Source organism: Lissotriton helveticus, chromosome 3_1, assembly GCF_964261635.1.
Source record: "Lissotriton helveticus chromosome 3_1, aLisHel1.1, whole genome shotgun sequence".
In the NCBI taxonomy this organism is placed as follows: domain Eukaryota; kingdom Metazoa; phylum Chordata; class Amphibia; order Caudata; family Salamandridae; genus Lissotriton; species Lissotriton helveticus.
Window position 1 is genome coordinate 1,089,348,882 of NC_136061.1, and position 20,909 is coordinate 1,089,369,790.

At 44.3% G+C, this 20,909-nt stretch overlaps 1 protein-coding gene across 2 annotated transcripts in view; it reads left to right on the forward strand.

Annotated features, from left to right (window-relative positions):
* LOC144823287 (dipeptidyl peptidase 4-like) overlaps positions 1 to 20,909 on the forward strand; it is an 867,366-nt gene that overhangs the window by 27,355 nt on the left and 819,102 nt on the right. For both annotated transcript variants that reach the window (XM_078681655.1, XM_078681657.1), the window contains exon 2: positions 2,473 to 2,517. In XM_078681655.1, the coding sequence (XP_078537781.1) occupies positions 2,480 to 2,517 (38 nt within the window). In that variant the 5' untranslated portion in view covers positions 2,473 to 2,479. The remainder of the gene's footprint in view (positions 1 to 2,472; positions 2,518 to 20,909) is intronic.

Sequence of the window (20,909 nt, forward strand, 5' to 3'; positions counted from 1 at the left end):
CGATTAGCCAATTGCTAATCGCAAATAAGGATGCGATTTCAAGGGTGCCAGGGGTGTCGAAAGGACACCCTGTAGCACCCCTGAAATGTAAATGTAGACTGATGTTGTGCACACACATGTCCAAAGGACATGTGTGTGTGTAACATACAACTTAGAAAAATGCACTAAAGTGCATTTTTCTAAGTTTTCGCTATTTACCACGAAGTCAGACTTTGCGGTAAATAGCGGCCAAAAATAGCGATTTCGCAAATCTAAAATGGTTCATGAATTGCATTTAAGGAATCTCAAATAGAGATTCCTTAAATGAAATTCCTCGCAATTTAGCGATTTCGCAATTTGCGATTTTTGCATTTGGGGTGATGAATCCCAAATGCAAAAATTGCGCTTGCAAAGGGCCAGATTCTCAGAATCTGGCCCTTTGCGAGTCGATTTTCCGTTGATGAATCTGGCTGTAAACGTTTTAAAGGCTTTAGAATGATGTGCCTCACTGGTTTACTTTTCCCATCATGTACTGTAGTTTAACTTTACATTGCATTATGCACTATGCACAGACATTTTCTTGCACTTTTTGCCCAGCCCTCACACTATATGTGAGGACAGTAATTGCACATGTACAGGAGGCAAATTATTGCTGTTTTTATATATAATCGAAAAAGAGGCCTCAGTTATTTATTTTCTGAAGAGACACATATTTTATCTTGTTTTGTAATCTTTTTTACGTGCTGCTTTTACTGTGTTTTCTGCATATTTTAACTGCTTGGAGGGAATTGATGAAATTTTGGATATTTTTGGTTATTATGAATTATAAGGAAGGCTTTAATGACCTGACTGAAACTTTTTTTATGGCAATTGTGATGATGTTGCATTGGGTGAATATAGGTCCCCCTGGAACAAATTGAGTCAAGTATACAAGTTGCTTTTTTGTTCTTTGTGAATTGATTGTTTGCGCTTTTGTTTTTGTTTGTTTGTGTGTACTTTGATGGTTAGCCAACGTATAAAGATTATATATACATATATACATATTGCTTGTCAAACTCAGCAGTCTCTGTTTTATTCTGCGTGTGGACTTACACTTTGGCTTTCTGCTTACTTTCTCAAAGGCAGAATATGAGCCTGGTCCTTGTACCTGACCCACGCTCAATTGCAGTCAGCCTTAACTTCCACCCTAGTACCAGTGAAACCCAAGAAGATGACTGTGGTTGGCACTGAATGCTTTTTGGCACTTTTTAAATTTTAAACTTTAAAAATTCACATCTCTAGTTCTATTCATTGGATTTTTTTTGTCATTTTGGTTTCATTTAATTTAATTTAAGAAATATTCTCTATTTTTCTAAATTGGCTTGAACGTTTCTTGCATTGTGTTGTGACTTTATTACTGTTTGTTCAAAAACTACAGGGGTAGTCCAACAACTGTCTGAGCACTGCAAAACTATTTTACACAATGCTCTAAAGTTAAGCCTGTCTGCTCTGTGCTATAACACGAAGGGGGTTGAGCTCAGGTTATTTAGGGCCTTTAGTCATTCACCCTGACTAGGATGGTGATTAATAATTGAGCTGGGTTATCACCTCTCTCAACTTATAACACAATTTCTTACACTTAACTACATGTGATCATAGATACGATAAGATGCCAAATACACAAACCATTGTCAACACATTTCTCAATATTAGAGCAAAGCTTCACCAGTGCAATCGCTAGCCACAACTAAAATAGTTTCCATTCAAATACATTCTTCATTAGGAAGAGTTTCCTCCAATTAATGCACATCTGTCTTAAAATCTCGCATATTCCTATAAATCCACTTATGTTTAGCTCAGAATAGGCTTTATTCCTTTTTCAGCCCTGCGTGGCTTTTCCTGTCCTTGTAAATATGGCCCCTTTGAGTGAAAGGGGCATTCCATGGGTGTTGCTGTGGGTGTTCCCACGCAACACCCATGGAATGAGAAATATTTCCAAATCTACGAGGATTAGTAAACCTGGAAATGCGTCAGTATGCTACGCCTCCTCAGGGAAGGCATAGGGAGGCGCAATGAGTAGAAATGTTTTAATTTCCCCTCGTTTTTCCTCTTTCAATACTTGCTGCATTGTACAGCACCCATTAAAAGAGGTGCCCCTTCCTGAACAAAAACAATCGCCCCATGGCGCAGGCATCCTTGCACCATGGTGCAATGGTGCCTGTGCCAGCGCATCGCAGCTGTTTGTGCACCAGCGCAGGGGCGAGCACAGTAATGCGACATATCACTGTAAATATGTCGCATTTCTGTGCTCTGAAAGTGCAGCAGCGTGGCGCAGCCAAATGGCTTGCGGTGCTGCGCTGCAGTACTTTCTTGTAGATCTGCCCCTCAATGTTTAAAAAGTATTTTTGAACCGGTTTGGAAGAAAGCTTATTAAAAAAACTGTAACTTCTTGTCTGGCTCTTAGAACCACCTTAGCTGATCCCTTTTTTGACCTTCTGTTCTCTTTTCTTCAAGGCCCTAGATGGAGGTGAAATGGAGTGCTGTTCCTCAAATGGAAAGGTTTGTATATGTTATATTGTGTGTTGTTCTTTGCAGTATGAAGTTGTCAGGGCCAGGACAAGAGAATGGGGAGATGGAGCAATATGTCACAGACCCGCATGTTGTAATGCTACGTACTTCTGTAGCACCATTGTTTATAGATGTTTAATTCAAAGCAAGCCTGTCATCATTTTTAACAAAGAGGCAGCTAACGGAGCAATGCCAATAGAGTATAACAGACACCACAGCTGCCAAGTGTTCTTCACTTTTTTTCCCATAGAAATAGGTGCTTTTATAACATGGCAAAGCGAAATAAGCATCCAGTGGGTCCACATCAACTTATTGACTCTGGCCCTGCAAACTCCTCTGACATGGACGTCTTGCAGGCCTGGTACCATGTATGAGTGATATGTATCCCCTGCTGTTTTTTTTACTCTGCGGGGATATAGCATATGCCCCTTTCTTCTCTGTATGTCATTGATACTTGTGAAATCTCTGAAACAGACTGGTTATCTTGCCCATCGATGTAGTTATTGGTGGAGTGGTATGCCAGAGATTAATGTAGTGTCAATAACGAGGATGCTAAAGTTATTAAGTGACAATCCACTAATTGAGAGGTAGAGGTATTAACCTAGAACAAACTACTTTATAATAACTATGCCGCCATAAATGATCGGGAAATGGAAGAGTTGCCACTACCAAGTCCTTTTCCAAAGGTTTTGCAGGTATCCAAGATACTTGGATAGGTTACGTCACCCACTCATGTTGTTTCATGCTTCATCATATGTGACCTGTCCACACTGTCGTGTGTATGGGGGACTCAACTTTTTCACAGACATTCTGTATAAACTGCTGCTGAATAAAGACAAGGATCCAGATCTAAAGATACCTTAAGTAATCCCATGGAAATCTTCCTATATTAATGGGGTAACTTAGGCATGATTAAACAATAAAATTTGGATAGGGAGTGATATGCGATGCATCATCTATCTACTGTATTGGTTTTCTACGTGTATAGCCAACATAATGCAAGTAAGTGAGCACTCTGAATTTGTTTAAAGGGTATTGTTCAAAGAGCATATGTGCATTCCACAAGAGTAGTACATTTGATGACTTGCTCAAATTCATCATCACTCATAATCCTCATATCTTTGACAATGTATAGCTTTTCTAAATATTGACCATACAAAAAGAATTTGCCCACAGTGATGAGCATTTGCCTTACAACAGCAAAGATGATGTGTAACTGGATAGTTATGTCAGATATGGATCATGGCATGTTGGATGAGGTTGACCAGCATCTGAATTCCCCAAACATATGTACATTTCATGATTCATTATTTTTCTGAGATGTCTCTAAAGGCAATTAAAGAATGCAATTGATATTGGAATAAATGAGCTCTCTGGGTGGGCACTCCTGGACATAGGAGCGGTCCTGGGGTGGCGGTCCCATTGGCCATTTTTGGCACCACGCACCCCCTTCCTTTGTTGGAGTAGGGCCTGCCCCGGGAAAGTGGTGGTCCCCGGGGCCTTGAGAGGCTCAGGAGGGGAGCCATACAGGCCTCTTCCCATTGAAACAAATAGATTTTGGCCCTGGAGAGTGGTGGTCCCTGGGGGGGGGGGGGTCTGTGAGGCCCCTTACTATACATCAAACAGCTCCGAGTGAGTGGTGTTCCCTGGGCCATGGGGGGCTCCTGTGAGGCACCCCCTGAGGTGCTTCATATTATCCCCAGTGAGGTGGCGGTCCTGCAGCTGTGAGGGAGGCCATAGGGACCCTGGCATTAATTTAAACAATAGCCCGAGGATGTGGTGGTCCCTGGGGTACACTGGGGTCCATAGGACCCCCACATTACTTTGACAAAAAACCCCAGGGAGGTGGCGGTTCCCGAGCACAGGTGGGTCCTCAAGATCCCCGATTTCATCATAATAACAAAGGTCGCATGCCCCCAGGACCTGGCCTACCCAGGAGCTAAACAATAGAGAAGCGCAGTAGCTCAAGCATCACATTTTCTTTTTTGGGGTGGGAGCCGCTGCTCCAGTGAGACTTCCACTTAATTTTCCTGGTCTGTAGTGTTGGCAGTCAATCAGATTTGAGCATGGGGACTGTCGGATCCTCGGAGGATCCGCATCCCTATGTACACAAACTAGGATTTTCCTTACTAGTTCCAAAACTACTGAATGGTTTGACACCAATTTATATAAAAAGAAAGGGGCTTTCTGACCCAGCAACCAAATTTCTGCAAATTTTGTGTAATTTCGTTCAGCAATTTGGTCTGTAGCCGTGTCCTAAATTTCTATGGAAATTAACATCGGAAACGCATATTTTTGATACCCCCCCTTTTCCCAGCCCCCGCTTGACAGATCACTCCAAAACTTTACATGTACAACAAAAATCACTGGCACGATTCTTTAAAACATGCAAAAGATATAAGCAAGTCTAAAACGCTTTTCCTATGGAAACAGGGGGCCTATTAGCAAGAAATAGCAATATTTATCGCTAAACGTGGTTAGCGACTTTGTTTTTATCGCTGGCTATCGCTGGATATTTTAGCGGAGAAAACATGCTATTAGCAATCTTTTTCTCCATTGTGCTAAAATATCCAGCAATAGTGGCGAAATGCGAGAATATCTCCCATTAAAGCCAATAGGGGCTTAATCTGATAATCCACCCCCCATTGACTATACAGGTAAGTCAACTTTTTAGCAGGCGTTAGTTTATAACGATAATCGCGCTTAGCGCAATTTTTTTTAATCCCTTCGCCTGCCTTGCTAATAGGCAATAGCTGTGTTAGCGACTGTTTTCAGTCGCTAACATTTTGGGTACGCCCACTTTACATGTTATTAGAGATAAATATCACTGACATGCAAAGCGGGCCTCTAACCTGTAGCTATCGCATAAAATCTGTAGCTAACTGCTGTTAGCAACAGCTTGCTAATAGGGAGATAAAAATATTGCCGCTTTAGCGGGAAAGAGTCCCACTAAAGCGACGATATTGCCCTTGCTAATAAGCCCTAGGTCCTATATATATATACCTACTGGCTGCCACCAGTAGGTAATATTAATATATATATATATATATATATATATATATATATATATATATATATATATATATATATATTCACTGAAAAAACCATAGGTTATAGACCATATATAGTTAGGAATTAGCATTTAAAAAACCTTATTTTACTCACACAAAACCATTGAAATTCCATATATAGTTAGTTGCACTAACTATATATCGCGCACCCGCAATCCACTGCTGATCATGTCACATATTACATCATTCATGACATGGTCAGTGACATCACTGATGACATCACTGATGACATCTCAAATGACATCACTGATGACATCACTGATGACATCATCCAGTGACTGTGTGTTTCTGTAAAGTTTAAATATGTTTTAGATATTGAAGAATGAGTAGATGTATAACTGTCTGGACGAAGGATTTAGTAGGTGCACGACTGAATGTATGAGTGAGTGATTAAATGTGTCTCACTGAGTGCATGGGTTAGTGACTAAACTGTCTTAATTTGTGCATCATTATGTCTGTTGTTCTGTAAACTACTGCATGTGTTGATCAGTAGCTATATGATTAACTATATGGGTTATTGATTGATTGTCCAAGTATTTGTATGGGAGACTGAGTGTGTGTGTGGCTGGCTGGGAGGTGTGTGACTCTGTGCAGATCAATGTGTACTTGTATCAATGATTGTATAAGAAAGTAAGTATGTGTTACTATATGTTTGAAAATGTAAGGTGCTCTATGTTTAACTGTATAGACGAGAAAATGGAAGTGTGATTGATTCTTTACAGGACTGACTAGGTGTGTGAGTAACTCCATGGATGAGTGGCAGAGTGTGAGTGTCTGTATAGGTGTATGAGTGCATATGATAGTGTTGTAAAGATGAGTGATTGTATGTATGAATGATTGTATGGGTGAATGAGTGAATGTGTGTGTAGACGTAGGAATCAGTGAGTACGTATGTAGTAACTAGTATTGGTGTGTCAATGGTTTCAAAAATTATACTCTGTATTTAACACTGGGTGAAACAGAGGTTATATTAAAATGTGAGGAGATGCATTGTATTGTCACATGAATGATATCATCAGTGATGTGGTCATTGATGTCAAATGAGATGTCATCAGTGATGTCATCAGTGATGTCATTTGAGATGTCATCAGTGATGTCATCAGTGATGTCACTGACCATGTCATGAATGATGTAATATGTGACATGATCAGCAGTGGATTGCGGGTGCGCGATATATAGTTAGTGCAACTAACTATATATGGAATTTCAATGGTTTTGTGTGAGTAAAATAAGGTTTTTTAAATGCTAATTCCTAACTATATATGGTCTATAACCTATGGTTTTTTCAGTGAATTTCAATGGTTTTTTAATAGCAAATATCATAAGCTGTCGAATGTCAAGTACGTGGTAAGTGAAAACATTTTCGTGTTTATGCACACTGATCTGCTTTGAATGGTGCCCCCCCCCCCTCATTTCTATTAGGAGTACTCTCTCTTTGCAGATAGTGAAAGGTAGTTAACGCAGGCCTTTGCCCCCGTTGTAATCCGTCGTGCCTGCTTCTCTCTCCATTTGATTGATTGTTATCCAAGTATTTACTGTTTTAGAATTAGTTCTCTTTGGTTCATTCTCTATTTACAAACAAACACAGAGTCGCAATACTCTGTTTAGTCTTTGCAGATAACGAAAAATCGTGTAAAAAAAAAGAAAAGGAATCGAGCAAAATCAGTAGGCCACTAATGGGATCTCTTTTTGACCTCGCTAAAATAGAAACATTAGGAACAACCCCTCATGACAAATACAAAACTAGTGAGATGAACTGAACTCCACACAATGATGGCTGCAAAACAGCTCGGCTCCGCCACCCACCCCGCCCAAAATAACGATAAAGAGCGGCTGCCATGATTGGTTGCGGAATGGCCACAACGGAGCTACGAAATGGTGCTGCTCTCATGCTAACCCCAGCTTCGGTCTGAAACATCCAGAAACACTGTAGACTACCAATTCGATCAGTTCCGGTAGCGCCCCAATGTAACCCGGTAGAGAAGAACTAGCCCTCCCCTCTTTGACTGATGGTTCTTGTTGCCTGTCCCTTCTGTTGTCATTTAACAGAACTATTTAGCCTGCTGAAAGGGGTTGTGTTTCGACCGCTGGTTGGTGGAGACATTTTGACTATATTCTGGACCTGCGTTGTCGCGTAATGCGTCATATGACGCGCCGTGTTAGCGCATCCGGAAGTCATCCGGGGCGCGCAGCGCGTAACGTAAGCATAACAAGTCATGTGACTTGTTAATAAAACTTTTCATTGGTTCATTTTACTTTTCTTATTCTAATGATGAAAGCCTTGGTCATATCACCTAAAAATTACGCTTTTAATTACTTCCGAACATTATTTTCTCTTAAATATATGTTATAATGTTCCAGGCTAATGTACTTTCCCGGAAATTTTACAACTGTCCTGCAAGTAAAATATATTCTTTTTTCGAGAAAAAGAGCGTTTCTTCGTCCCATGACGGAGCCGTTGAGCAAAAGAGGGTCGACCTGCTGTCTTAGTCGCCGATACGCCTGAATATGAGATTCTTATCGATCACTTTATGTTGCAGGAATAGAAAACACAACAGCCCTTGACCATTTATCTTTACTGCGTTCCTTCGTATTATACCTTTTACCCTTCATGTAATTGGTCTGCTTTATTTCACTTGCCTTTTAATGATTCTAAAACAGTGACTATTATTAAAAACTTTACCAATGTATACACTACTACCATGTTTTCTTTTAAAAACCTTTATTGTGAAAATTTCATTATACAAATACGAGCCTATAACCACGTGGGCCTGCCACGGAGCAAACTGTAATCGTATATGATGAATAGACATTTACACTGTAGAGGAACGTAACGGGCGGGCCATTAGGTTGCAAAAACTAAGGTGTCTAACAGTTACGGAATCGGTGGACGTACATTTTATAATTAAAATACGACAGGGCCAGTTACAATAAAATTATCTAGATATACATTTGCGGGCAAGTACCATGGGTGACGTTAATTCGAATTTTCAACAGTACAGTAATCAATAACACATCAGAACTTAATATCAATAGGGATGTCGAAATATTCAATCAATTCTCGTCCCCGCCCGCCATGTGCTTCAAAACTGCATACGTATCTCGTGATTTCAAGGTTCTGCAACCAGTACACAACAAGGAGTTACGAGTCCCATTTATTCCGGCGCCATTTTGGGCGAGGACGGGCAGGTCCAGGATATAGTCAAAATGTCTCTACCAACCATCGACTATGATGATGTTCATATGCTGTATTTATTAGAGTAACACTCATCTGCCCACATGAAATTAATTTACCACAATCTAAACATGTCATTTTAATCTTTCCAAAGTTCTTCTAAATATTTGGGACCGTTTCCCTTGCCTCTGAAGCTCTCAGTGCCACTTCTTTGATGAATGTACTAGCAGGTCAGGGGTTCTCCTCCAAATCTCTCTTTTATGCAGCACTATAATTAATTGGTGCCACCTCTCCATATGACGATGCATGGTATAGTTACCACAACTATATTTTTTTTCGGTTCCTCTGGAGAGTTCATCGTGGCAGATGAAGCGTGTAACATACCGGGCATTTACCTTTTTTTGCATGTACAGGAAAGGAAAACAAAATCGAGCGTCCGAGTTCTAAGGTGTCCCAGGGCCATTTTAGTGGACCAGGCCCAAATCCAAAGAACAGGCCGCCATTTTGAGAGTCCTCTTGCAGCCGCCTGTCGCTGTAGCATCAAGAGCGGCCGAAACTCAGCTGAATGGCAACTGAAACGGTAAAGGGGCGCCCCACTACATTTCAGCATTGTAGGATGACCACACCAGTACAGCAACTTGCTAGACATCACCTCGGTGCCATCCGGATCTCGGCGCCCCACTGCAGATGAAGTGCCTCTCAACTATGAAACCACCACGGTGACATCCGGATCTTGGCGCGTTGTGCTGCCTTCGGCCTATTCGCACATCGGTCCGCTACTGACGCCATCTCACAGGCTAATGGGGTGACCCACGCCGAGTTTCAGCATTGTAGGATGACCACACCAACTTGCTAGACATCACCTCGGTGCCATCCGAATCTTGGCATCTCAACGCCTAGTGGTATCTTCCATACAGAAAATATTGTTACGCTGCCTTTGGCCCCATTCGCACATTAGTCCGCAACTTAGACATCACCTCGATGCCATCCGGATCTTGGCATCTCAGCGCCTTGTGGTGTCAGTCAGAAAATATTGTTGCGCTGCCTTTGGCCCCATTCGCACATCAGTCCGCTACTGACACCATCTCACAGGCCAATAGGGCGCCCCACGCCGACTTTTACCATTGTACGATGGCCACACCAGTGGCACAACTTGCTAGACATCACCTCGGTGCCATCCGAATCTTGGCATCTCAACGCCTAGTGGTATCTTCCATACAGAAAATCTTGTTACGCTACCTTTGGCCCCATTCGCACATCGGTCCGCAACTTAGACATCACCTCGGTGCCATCCGGATCTTGGCATCTCAGCGCCTTGTGGTGTATTCTCTTCAGAAAATATTGTTGAGCTGCCTTTGGCCCCATTCGCACATCCGTCCGCAACTTACACATCACCTCGGTGCCATCCGGATCTTGGCATCTCAGCGCCTTGTGGTGTCTTCTACTCCGAAAATATAGTAGAAAATATTGTTGCGCTGCCTTTGGCCCCATTCACACATCAGTCCGCTACTGACACCATCTCACAGGCCAACAGGGCGCCCCACGCCGACTTTTACCATTGTACGATGGCCACACCAGTGCCACAACTTGCTAGACACCACCTCGGTGCCATCCGGATCTTGGCATCTCAGCGCCTTGTGGTGTCTTCAAATCAGAAAATATTGTTGCGCTGCCTTTGGCCCCATTGGCACATCGGTCCGCTACTGACGCCATCTCACAGGCCAACGGGGTGCCCCACGCCGACTTTCAGCATTGTAGGATGGCCACACCAGTGCGGCAACTTACTAGACACCACCTCGGTGCCATCCGGATCTTGGCGCGTTGTGCTGCCTTCGACCTATTCGCACATCGGTCCGCTACTGATGCAAACTCACAGGCCAACGGGGCGCCCCACGCCGACTTTCAGCATTGTAGGATGGCCACACCAGTGCGGCAACTTACTAGACACCACCTCGGTGCCATCCGGATCTTGGCGCGTTGTGCTGCCTTCGGCCTATTCGCACATCGGTCCGCTACTGACGCAAACTCACAGGCCAACGGGGCGCCCCACGCCGACTTTCAGCATTGTTGGATGGCCACACCAGTGCGGCAACTTACTAGACACCACCTCGGTGCCATCCGGATCTTGGCGCGTTGTGCTGCCTTCGGCCTATTCGCACATCGGTCCGCTACTGACGCAAACTCACAGGCCAACGGGGCGCCCCACGCCGACTTTCAGCATTGTTGGATAGCCACACCAGTGCGGCAACTTACTAGACACCACCTCGGTGCCATCCGGATCTTGGCGCGTTGTGCTGCCTTCGGCCTATTCGCACATCGGTCCGCTACTGACGCAAACTCACAGGCCAACGGGGCGCCCCACGCCGACTTTCAGCATTGTAGGATGGCCACACCAGTGCTGCAACTTGCTGGACACCACCTCGGTGCCATCCGGATCTTGGCGCGTTGTGTTGCCTTCGGCCTATTCGCACATCGGTCCGCTACTGACGCCGCCTCACGTGCCAACGTATTTTCTCCTAATTTTACACCCTATGCCGCATAACAGGTCATGTGACTTGTTTATAAAACTTTTCATTGGTTCATTTTACTTTTGGTTTCCTAATGATGGAAGGCTTGATCATGTGACCTAAAAACAACACTTTTCATAGGATGAAAACTTTTTTTTTTCCCCAAACGATGAAAGCCCCACCTTGTTTCTGGATGTTTCAGACTGAAGCTGGCGTCAGCATGAAAGCACCACCATCTCGTAGCTCAGTCGTGGTCATTCCGCGAGCAATCATGGCAGCCGCTCCCCACCAGAAGCCTGCAGGAGTCGGAGCCCCCAAAACTTTTGATGAATTCTCAAGGCGGAGGGGACGCTTTCGAGAATGAGGTCCAAGACCTAGCAGACAAGCGTCCGATTTCCAAGGTGTCCCAGGGCCATTTCAGTGGACCAGGCCCAAAAAGGAAACAGCCTGCCACCATTTTGAGAGTCCTGTGACAGCCGCCTATCGCTGCACCGCAAGAGTGGGCGCAACTCAGCTGAATTGCGGCTTTTGACACAGTGGACCAAAAACGGACGGAATGGCAACTGAAACGGCAAAGGGGCGCCCCACTACAAAAGACGAGACTCCACCTGGAGAGGCCCGTTCACGCCGCCTCCCCCGGGGCGCTCCACGCCGTTATTCGGAGCTGCATTGTAGGATACCAAAACCAGTGCGGCAACTTACTGGACATCACCTTGGTGCCATCGTTCTGCTGCCTTGGAACTATTCGCGCAACAGTTTGCTACTGATGACCCACCCCCGCGACGCCCCATGCCGTTATTTGCTGGGTGGCAACTTACTAGACATCACTTTTGTGTCATCTAGATTTCGGCGCGTTCTGCTGCCTTGGAACTATTCGCACAACAGTTTGCTACTGATGACCCACCCCCCGCGACGCCCCACGCCGGAAATCTGGACGTTGTGCTGCGTTGGGACTATTCGCACAGCCGACCGCTACTTCGTTGTTTTTCCCTAAAAATGTTTATATGTTATTACTATTTTTGTTTTCTTGTATATATTTATAAATTATTAAAGTTTTATAATCTTACTACTTAGTCGGAGTGCTATATATTTTTAATGTGACACATAATTGTAAAAACTTTGATGTACAAACAGTCATCCCTGGAATCTTCCGCTTCAGGCTCGGTCCCCTCCCCAATCACAATACAGGATGGTTTTCAGATAATAGCAACGCTTCTGCTGTGACGGATCTCATCGAGTGTGGGCCTTGATCTACTATAACTCCTTTGAAGAGGGGTGATTCTTTACAGCTGTGGCCATAAACTACATCTGCAGGGCTAGCTGATACCCTAGGACCAGCCTGGACAATCGGACACAGAGGAAAAGGAGTGTCAGAGGGTGCGGTAGTGAATAGGGCGAAAGGGAGGTGTCGGGCGGGCACAGGGTGTGATTCTCAGGGAACAGCAGCGCAGATGGGGGAGGTTTATTACCCATGCATAAGACAGAGAGCGGGGGTGACCACTGCCTGGGGGAGATGCTTGCGAGGGTGGGGAGCCATGCTAAGGATCGACAGCGTGCACAGAGTGGGTCTGGTCAAGGCATCTAAAATGGCTGCCGTGCACGACAAAAGTGTGGCATTTGAAAAAAGACAAGATGGCGCAGACAATGTTTTTCAACACTTCCTGATTTCCTTCGAATCGAACGTTAACAGACGTTGGGGCATATTACCAAAGTTAAGCGATATTTATCCCTAACGATGCTTAGCAACGATTTTTTTACCGTCAGAAATTATCGCAGATAAACCTTGCTATTATCAAGGTTTATCGGAAATACGATAAAAAACGACCGCAATGCATTAATATCGCTGAAAACTCAGCGATATTCATGCATTACCGAGCTAATGCTCTTAGCCATGTTATCCACCTCCCATTGGATAACATGGCTAAGAACTGCTCAGGGCAGGTGGTAGCTTTAAGAGATATTCGCCCTTATCTCGAATATTTCCAAAAGTTGATAATAGGAGATAGCGATGTTAGCGACTGTTTCCAGTCGCTAACATCTTGGCATGCCCACTTTGCATGTCATTAGTGATAAATATCACTCACATGCAAAGTGGGGCCCAAGATGGTCGCTATCTTCTACTAGCCGTCGCTAACTGGTGTTAGCAACAGCTCGGTAATACACATATAATTTTATCTCCGCGAAGCGGAGCGCTGTTACAGATATATATCTTGTTTCTGAACGTTAATTTCTCAAAATGCACTGAAGCACATATATTGAGACCTAGCAAAGGCACATCGGGCTACGAGTCCCTACAATTTTGCCAAGTTTCGTGCAAATCCATTCAGCTGTTCGATCCTACCGAGAGACAAGATGGCGGCCGCTACGGACTGTTTGGAATGTTTACAGACACCGGAGAGCCAATCAGCTTCGCTTCGCAAAGCTCCGTAACGCGAAAAGTACGCGAAGCGGTGCGCTGTTACAGATATATACCTTTTTTTGAACGTTAATTTCTCAAAATCCACTGGAGCACATATATTGAGATCTAGCAAAGGCACATCGGGCTACCAGTCCCTACAATTTTGCCAAGTTTCGTGCAAATCCATTCAGCTGTTCGATTATTATTATTTTTATTTTTTTTTGCCCCGCGGGGCCCTTTTAAAACCTCCACATCAAACCTAGGGGGTGAGCGACAATGTACTATGCCCCCTTATGGTCATTTGCCCCTTCGCTTTGGCCTCCTCTTGTCTCTCGATCCTACCGAGAGACAAGATGGCGGCCGCTACGGACTGTTTGGAATGTTGACAGACGCCGGAGAACCAATCAGCTTCGCTTCACAAAGCTCCGTTGCGCGAAAAGTCCGCGAACCAGAGCGCTGCCCGGTCCGCTATTACAGATATATATCTTTTTTTAAACGTTAATTTCTCAAAATCCACTGGAGCACATATATTGAGACCTACAAAAGGCACATCGGGCTACCAGTCCCTACAATTTTGCCAAGTTTCGTGCAAATCCATTCAGCCGTTCGGGCTAAAAGTGAGGCCAACCGCCCTATGGAAATTAACATGGGAAAAACGCGTTTTGGGACCCCCCTTTTTTCTCGGCCCCCCCTTGACGAACCCCCCCCAAATTTTCAAGGGCTGCTCAGAAACAAAATGTGCCATTTTCCTGAAAATTTCAGCCAATTCCGTCCACAAACGCCAAAGTTATTAGACATAGAATTTTCAAAAAACCCATAGAGAAAAAATCCTAACTATATATACCTACTGGCGACCGCCAGTAGGTAATATACATATAGATATATATTTATATATATATTCACTGAAAAAACCATAGGTTATAGACCATATATAGTTAGGAATTAGCATTTACAAAACCTTGAAAATTCACTGAAAAAACCATAGGTTATAGACCATATATCGTTAGGAATTAGCATTTAAAAAACCTTATTTTACCCACACAAAACCATTGAAATTCCATATATAGTTAGTTGCACTAACTATATATCGCGCACCCGCAATCCACTGCTGATGATGTCACATATTACATCATTCATGACATGGTCAGTGACATCACTGATGACATCACTGATGACATCTCAAATGACATCACTGATGACATGACTGATAACAACATCCAGTGATTTTTTGTTTCTGTAAAGTTTAAATATGTCTTACATATTGAAGAATGAGTGGATGTGTAAGTGTCTGGACGAAGGATTTAGTAGGTGCATGACTGACTGTATGACTGAGTGATTAAATGTGTCTCACTGAGTGCATGGGTTAGTGACTAAACTGTCTTAATTTGTGCATCATTATGTCTGTTGTTCTGTAAACTGCTGCATGTATTGATCAGTAGCTATATGAGTAACTATATGGGTTATTGATTGATTGCCCAAGTATTTGTATGGGAGACTGAGTGTGTGTGTGGCTGGCTGGGAGGTGTGTGACTCTGTGCAGATCAATGTGTACTTGTATCAATGATTGTATAAGAAGGTAAGTATGTGTTAGTATATGTTTGAAAATGTAAGGTGCTCTATGTTTAACTGTATAGACAAGAAAATGGAAGTGTCATTGATTCTTTACAGGACTGACTAGGTGTGTGAGTAACTCCATGGATGAGTGGCAGACTGTGAGTGTCTGTATAGGTGTATGAGTGCATATGATAGTGTTGTAAAGATGAGTGATTGTATGTATGAATGATTGTATGGGTGAATGAGTGAAGGTGTGTGTAGACGTAGGAATCAGTGAGTGCGTATGTAGTAACTAGTATCGGTGTGTCAATGGTTTCAAAAATTATACTCTGTATTTAACACTGGGTGAAACAGAGGTTATATTAAAATGTGAGGAGATGCATTGTATTGTCACATGAATGATATCATCAGTAATGTGGTCATTGATGTCAAATGAGATGTCATCAGTGATGTCATCAGTGATGTCATTTGAGATGTCATCAGTGATGTCATCAGTGATGTCACTGACCATGTCATGAATGATGTAATATGTGACATCATCAGCAGTGGATTGCGGGTGCGCGATATATAGTTAGTGCAACTAACTATATATGGAATTTCAATGGTTTTGTGTGGGTAAAATAAGGTTTTTTAAATGCTAATTCCTAACGATATATGGTCTATAACCTATGGTTTTATCAGTGAATTTTCAAGGTTTTGTAAATGCTAATTCCTAACTATATATGGTCTATAACCTATGGTTTTTTCAGTGAATTTTCAAGGTTTTGTAAATGCTAATTCCTAACTATATATGGTCTATAACCTATGGTTTTTTCTGTGAATTTCAATGGTTTTTTAATAGCAAATATCATAAGCTGTCGAATGTCAAGTACGTGGTAAGTAAAAACATTTTCGTGTTTATGCACACTGATCTGCTTTGAATGCTGCCCCCCCCCCTCATTTCTATTAGGAGTACTCTCTCTTTGCAGATAGTGAAAGGTAGTTAACGCAGGCCTTTGCCCCCGTTGTAATACGTCGTGCCTGCTTCTCTCTCCATTTGATTGATTGTTATCCAAGCATTTACTGTTTTAGAATTGGTTCTCTTTGGTTCATTCTCTATTTACAAACAAACACAGAGTCGCAATACTCTGTTTAGTCTTTGCAGATAACGAAAAATCGTGTAAAAAAACAAAAGGAATCGAGCAAAATCAGTAGGCCACTAATGGGATCTCTTTTTGACCTCGCTAAAATAGAAACATTAGGAACAACCCCTCATGACAAAAACGAAACTAGTGAGATGAACTGAACTCCACACCATGATGGCTGCAATACAGCTCGGCTCCGCCACCCACCCCGCCCAAAATAACGATAAAGAGCGGCTGCCATGATTGCTCGCGGAATGGCCACGACGGAGCTACGAAATGGTGGTGCTCTCATGCTAACCCCAGCTTCAGTCTGAAACATCCAGAAACACTGTAGACTACCAATTCGATCAGTTCCGGTAGCGCCCCAATGTAACCCGGTAGAGAAGAACTAGCCCTCCCCTCTTTGACTGATGGTTCTTGTTGCCTGTCCCTTCTGTTGTCATTTAACAGAACTATTTAGCCTGCTGAAAGGGGTTGTGTTCCGACCGCTGGTTGGTGGAGACATTTTGACTATATTCTGGACCTGCGTTGTCGCGTAATGCGTCATATGACGCGCCGCGTTAGCGCATCCGGAAGTCATCCGGGGCGCGACGCGCAGCGCGTAACGTAAGCATAACAGGTCATGTGACTTGTTAATAAAACTTTTCATTGGTTCATTTTACTTTTCTTATTCTAATGATGAAAGGCTTGGTCATATGACCTAAAAATTACGCTTTTTATTACTTCCGAACATTATTTTTTCTTAAATATATGTTATAATGTTCCAGGCTAATGTACTTTCCCGGAAAATTTACAACTGTCCTGCAAGTAAAATATATTCTTTTTTCGAGAAAAAGGGCGTTTCTTCGTCCCATGACGGAGCCGTTGAGCAAAAGAGGGTCAACCTGCTGTCTTAGTCGCCGATACGCCTGAATATGAGATTCTTATCGATCACTTTATGTTGCAGGAGTAGAAAACACAACAGCCCTTGACCATTTATCTTTACTGCGTTCCTGCGTATTATACCTTTTACCCTTCATGTAATTGGTCTGTTTTATTTCACTTGCCTTTTAATGATTCTAAAACAGTGACTATTATTAAAAACTTTACCAATGTATATACTACTACCATGTTTTCTTTTAAAAACCTTTATTGTGAAAATTTCATTATACAAATACGAGCCTATAACCACGTGGGCCGGCCACGGAGCAAACTGTAATCGTATATGATGAGTAGACATTTACACTGTAGAGGAACGTAACGGGCGGGCCATTAGGTTGCAAGAACTAAGGTGTCTAACAGTTGCGGAATCGGTGGACGTACATTTTATAATTAAAATACGACAGGGCCAGTTACAATAAAATTATCTAGATATACATTTGCGGGCAAGTACCATGGGTGACGTTAATTCGAACTTTCAATAGTACAGTAATCAATAACACATCAGAACTTAATATCAATAGGGATGTCGAAATATTCAATCAATTCTCGTCCCCGCCCGCCATGTGCTTCAAAACTGCATACGTATCTCGTGATTTCAAGGTTCTGCAACCAGTACACAACAAGGAGTTACGAGTCCCATTTATTCCGGCGCCATTTTGGGCGAGGACGGGCAGGTCCAGGATATAGTCAAAATGTCTCTACCAACCATCGACTATGATGATGTTCATATCCTGTATTTATTAGAGTAACACTCATCTGTCCACATGAAATTAATTTGCCACAATCTAAACATGTCATTTTAATCTTTCCAAAGTTCTTCTAAATATTTGGGACCGTTTCCCTTGCCTCTGATGCTGTCAGTGCCACTTCTATGATGAATGTACTGGCAAGTCGGGGGTTCTCCTCCAAATCTCTCTTTTATGCAGCACTATAATTAATTGGTGCCACCTCTCCATATGACGATGCATGGTATAGTTACCATAACTATATTTTTTTTCGGTTCCTCTGGAGAGTACATCGTGGCAGATGAAGCGTGTAACGTACCGGGCATTTACCTTTTTTTGCATGTAGAGGAAAGGAAAAAAAATCGAGCGTCCGAGTTCTAAGGTGTCCCAGGGCCATTTTAGTGGACCAGGCCCAAATCCAAAGAACAGGCCGCCATTTTGAGAGTCCTGTTGCAGCCGCCTGTCGCTGTAGCATCAAGAGCGGCCGAAACTCAGCTGAATGGCAACTGAAACGGTAAAGGGGCGCCCCACTACAGCAGACGAGCCTCCACCTAGGAAGGCCCGTTCACGCCGCCTCCCCCCCCCCTTCGGGCACCCCACGCCGTTATTCGGAGCAGTATTGTAGGATGGCCACACCAGTGCGGCAACTTGCTAGACATCACCTCGGTGGTAACCGAATCTCAGCGCCTTGTGGTGTCTTCTATTCAGAAAATATTGTTGCGCTGCCTTTGGCCCCATTCGCACATCGGTCCGCTACTGACGCCATCTCTCAGGCTAATGAGGCGCCCCACGCCGAGTTTCAGCATTGTAGGATGGCCACACCAGTACAGCAACTTGCTAGACATCACCTCGGTGCCATCCGGATCTTGGCATCTCAGCGCCTTGTGGTGTCTTCTAGTCAGAAAATATTGTTGCGCTGCCTTTGGCCCCATTCGCACATCGGTCCGCTACTGACACCATCTCACAGGCCAACAGGGCGCCCCACGCCGACTTTTACCATTGTAGGATGGCCACACCAGTGCCACAACTTGCTAGACACCACCTCGGTGCCATCCGGATCTTGGCATCTCAGCGCCTTGTGGTGTCTTCTATTCAGAAAATATTGTTGCGCTGCCTTTGGCCCCATTCGCACATCGGTCCGCTACTGACGCCATCTCACAGGCCAACGGGGCGCCCCACGCCGACTTTCAACATTGTAGGATGGCCACACCAGTGCGGCAACTTACTAGACACCACCTCGGTGCCATCCGGATCTTGGCGCATTGTGCTGCCTTCGGCCTATTCGCACATCGGTCCGCTACTGACGTGAACTCACAGGCCAACGGGGCGCCCCACGCCGACTTTCAGCATTGTAGGATGGCCACACCAGTGCTGCAACTTGCTGGACACCACCTCGGTGCCATCCGGATCTTGGCGCGTTGTGTTGCCTTCGGCCTATTCGCACATCGGTCCGCTACTGACGCCGCCTCACGTGCCAACGTATTTTCTCCGCATTTTATACCCTATGCCGCATAACAGGTCATGTGACTTGTTTATAAAACTTTTCATTGGTTCATTTTACTTTTGGTTTCCTAATGATGGAAGGCTTGATCATATGACCTAAAAATAACACTTTTCATTGGATGAAAACTTTTTTTTTCCCAAACGATGAAAGCCCCACCTTGTTTCTTGATGTTTCAGACTGAAGCTGGCGTCACCATGAAAGCACCACCATCTCGTGGCTCCGTCGTGGTCATTCCGCGAGCAATCATGGCAGCCGCTCCCCACCAGAAGCCTGCAGGAGTCGGGGGCCCCCAAAACTTTTGTTGAATCCTCAAGGCGGAGGGGACGCTTTCGAGAATGGGGTCCAAGACCTAGCAGACAAGCGTCCGATTTCCAAGGTGTCCCAGGGCCATTTCAGTGGACCAGGCCCAAAAAGGAAAGAGCCTGCCGCCATTTTGAGAGTCCTGTGACAGCCGCCTATCGCTGCACCGCAAGAGTGGGCGCAACTCAGCTGAATTGCGGCTTTTGACACAGTGGACCAAAAGCGGACGGAATGGCAACTGAAACGGTAAAGGGGCGCCCCACTACAACAGACGAGACTCCACCTGGAGAGGCCCGTTCACGCCGCCTCCCCCCCCCCCGGGGCACCCCACGCCGTTATTCGGAGCAGCATTGTAGGATACCAAAACCAGTGCGGCAACTTACTGGACATCACCTTGGTGCCATCGTTCTGCTGCCTTAGAACTATTCGCACAACAGTTTGCTACTGATGACCCACCCCCCGCGACGCCCCACGCCGGATGCCGAAATCAGTGCGGCACCCAGGCAACATCACCTGGGTGCCGTCCAGAAATCTGGACGTTGTGCTGCGTTGGGACTATTCGCACAGCCGACCGCTACTTCGTTGTTTTTCCCTAAAAATTTTTAAATGTTTTTACTGTTTTTGTTTTGTTGTATATATTTATAAGTTATTAAAGTTTTATAATCTTACTACTTTGTTGGAGTGCTATATATTTTTAATGTGACACATAATTGTAAAAACTTTGATGTACAAAGAGTCATCCCTGGAATCTTCCGCTTCAGGCTCGGTCCCCACCCCAATCACAATACAGGATGGTTTTCAGATAGTAGGAACGCGTGTGCTGTGACGGATCTCATCGAGTGTGGGCCTTGATCTACTATAACTCCTTTGAAGAGGGGTGATTCTTTACAGCTGGGGCCATAAACTACATCTGCAGGGCTAGCTGATAGCCTAGGACCAGCCTGGACAATCGGACACAGAGGAAAAGGAGTGTCAGAGGGTGCGGTAGTGAATAGGGCGAAAGGGAGGTGTCGGGCGGGCACAGGGTGTGATTCTCAGGGAAGAGCAGCGCAGATGGGGGGAGGTTTATTACCCATGCATAAGACAGAGAGCGGGGGTGACCAG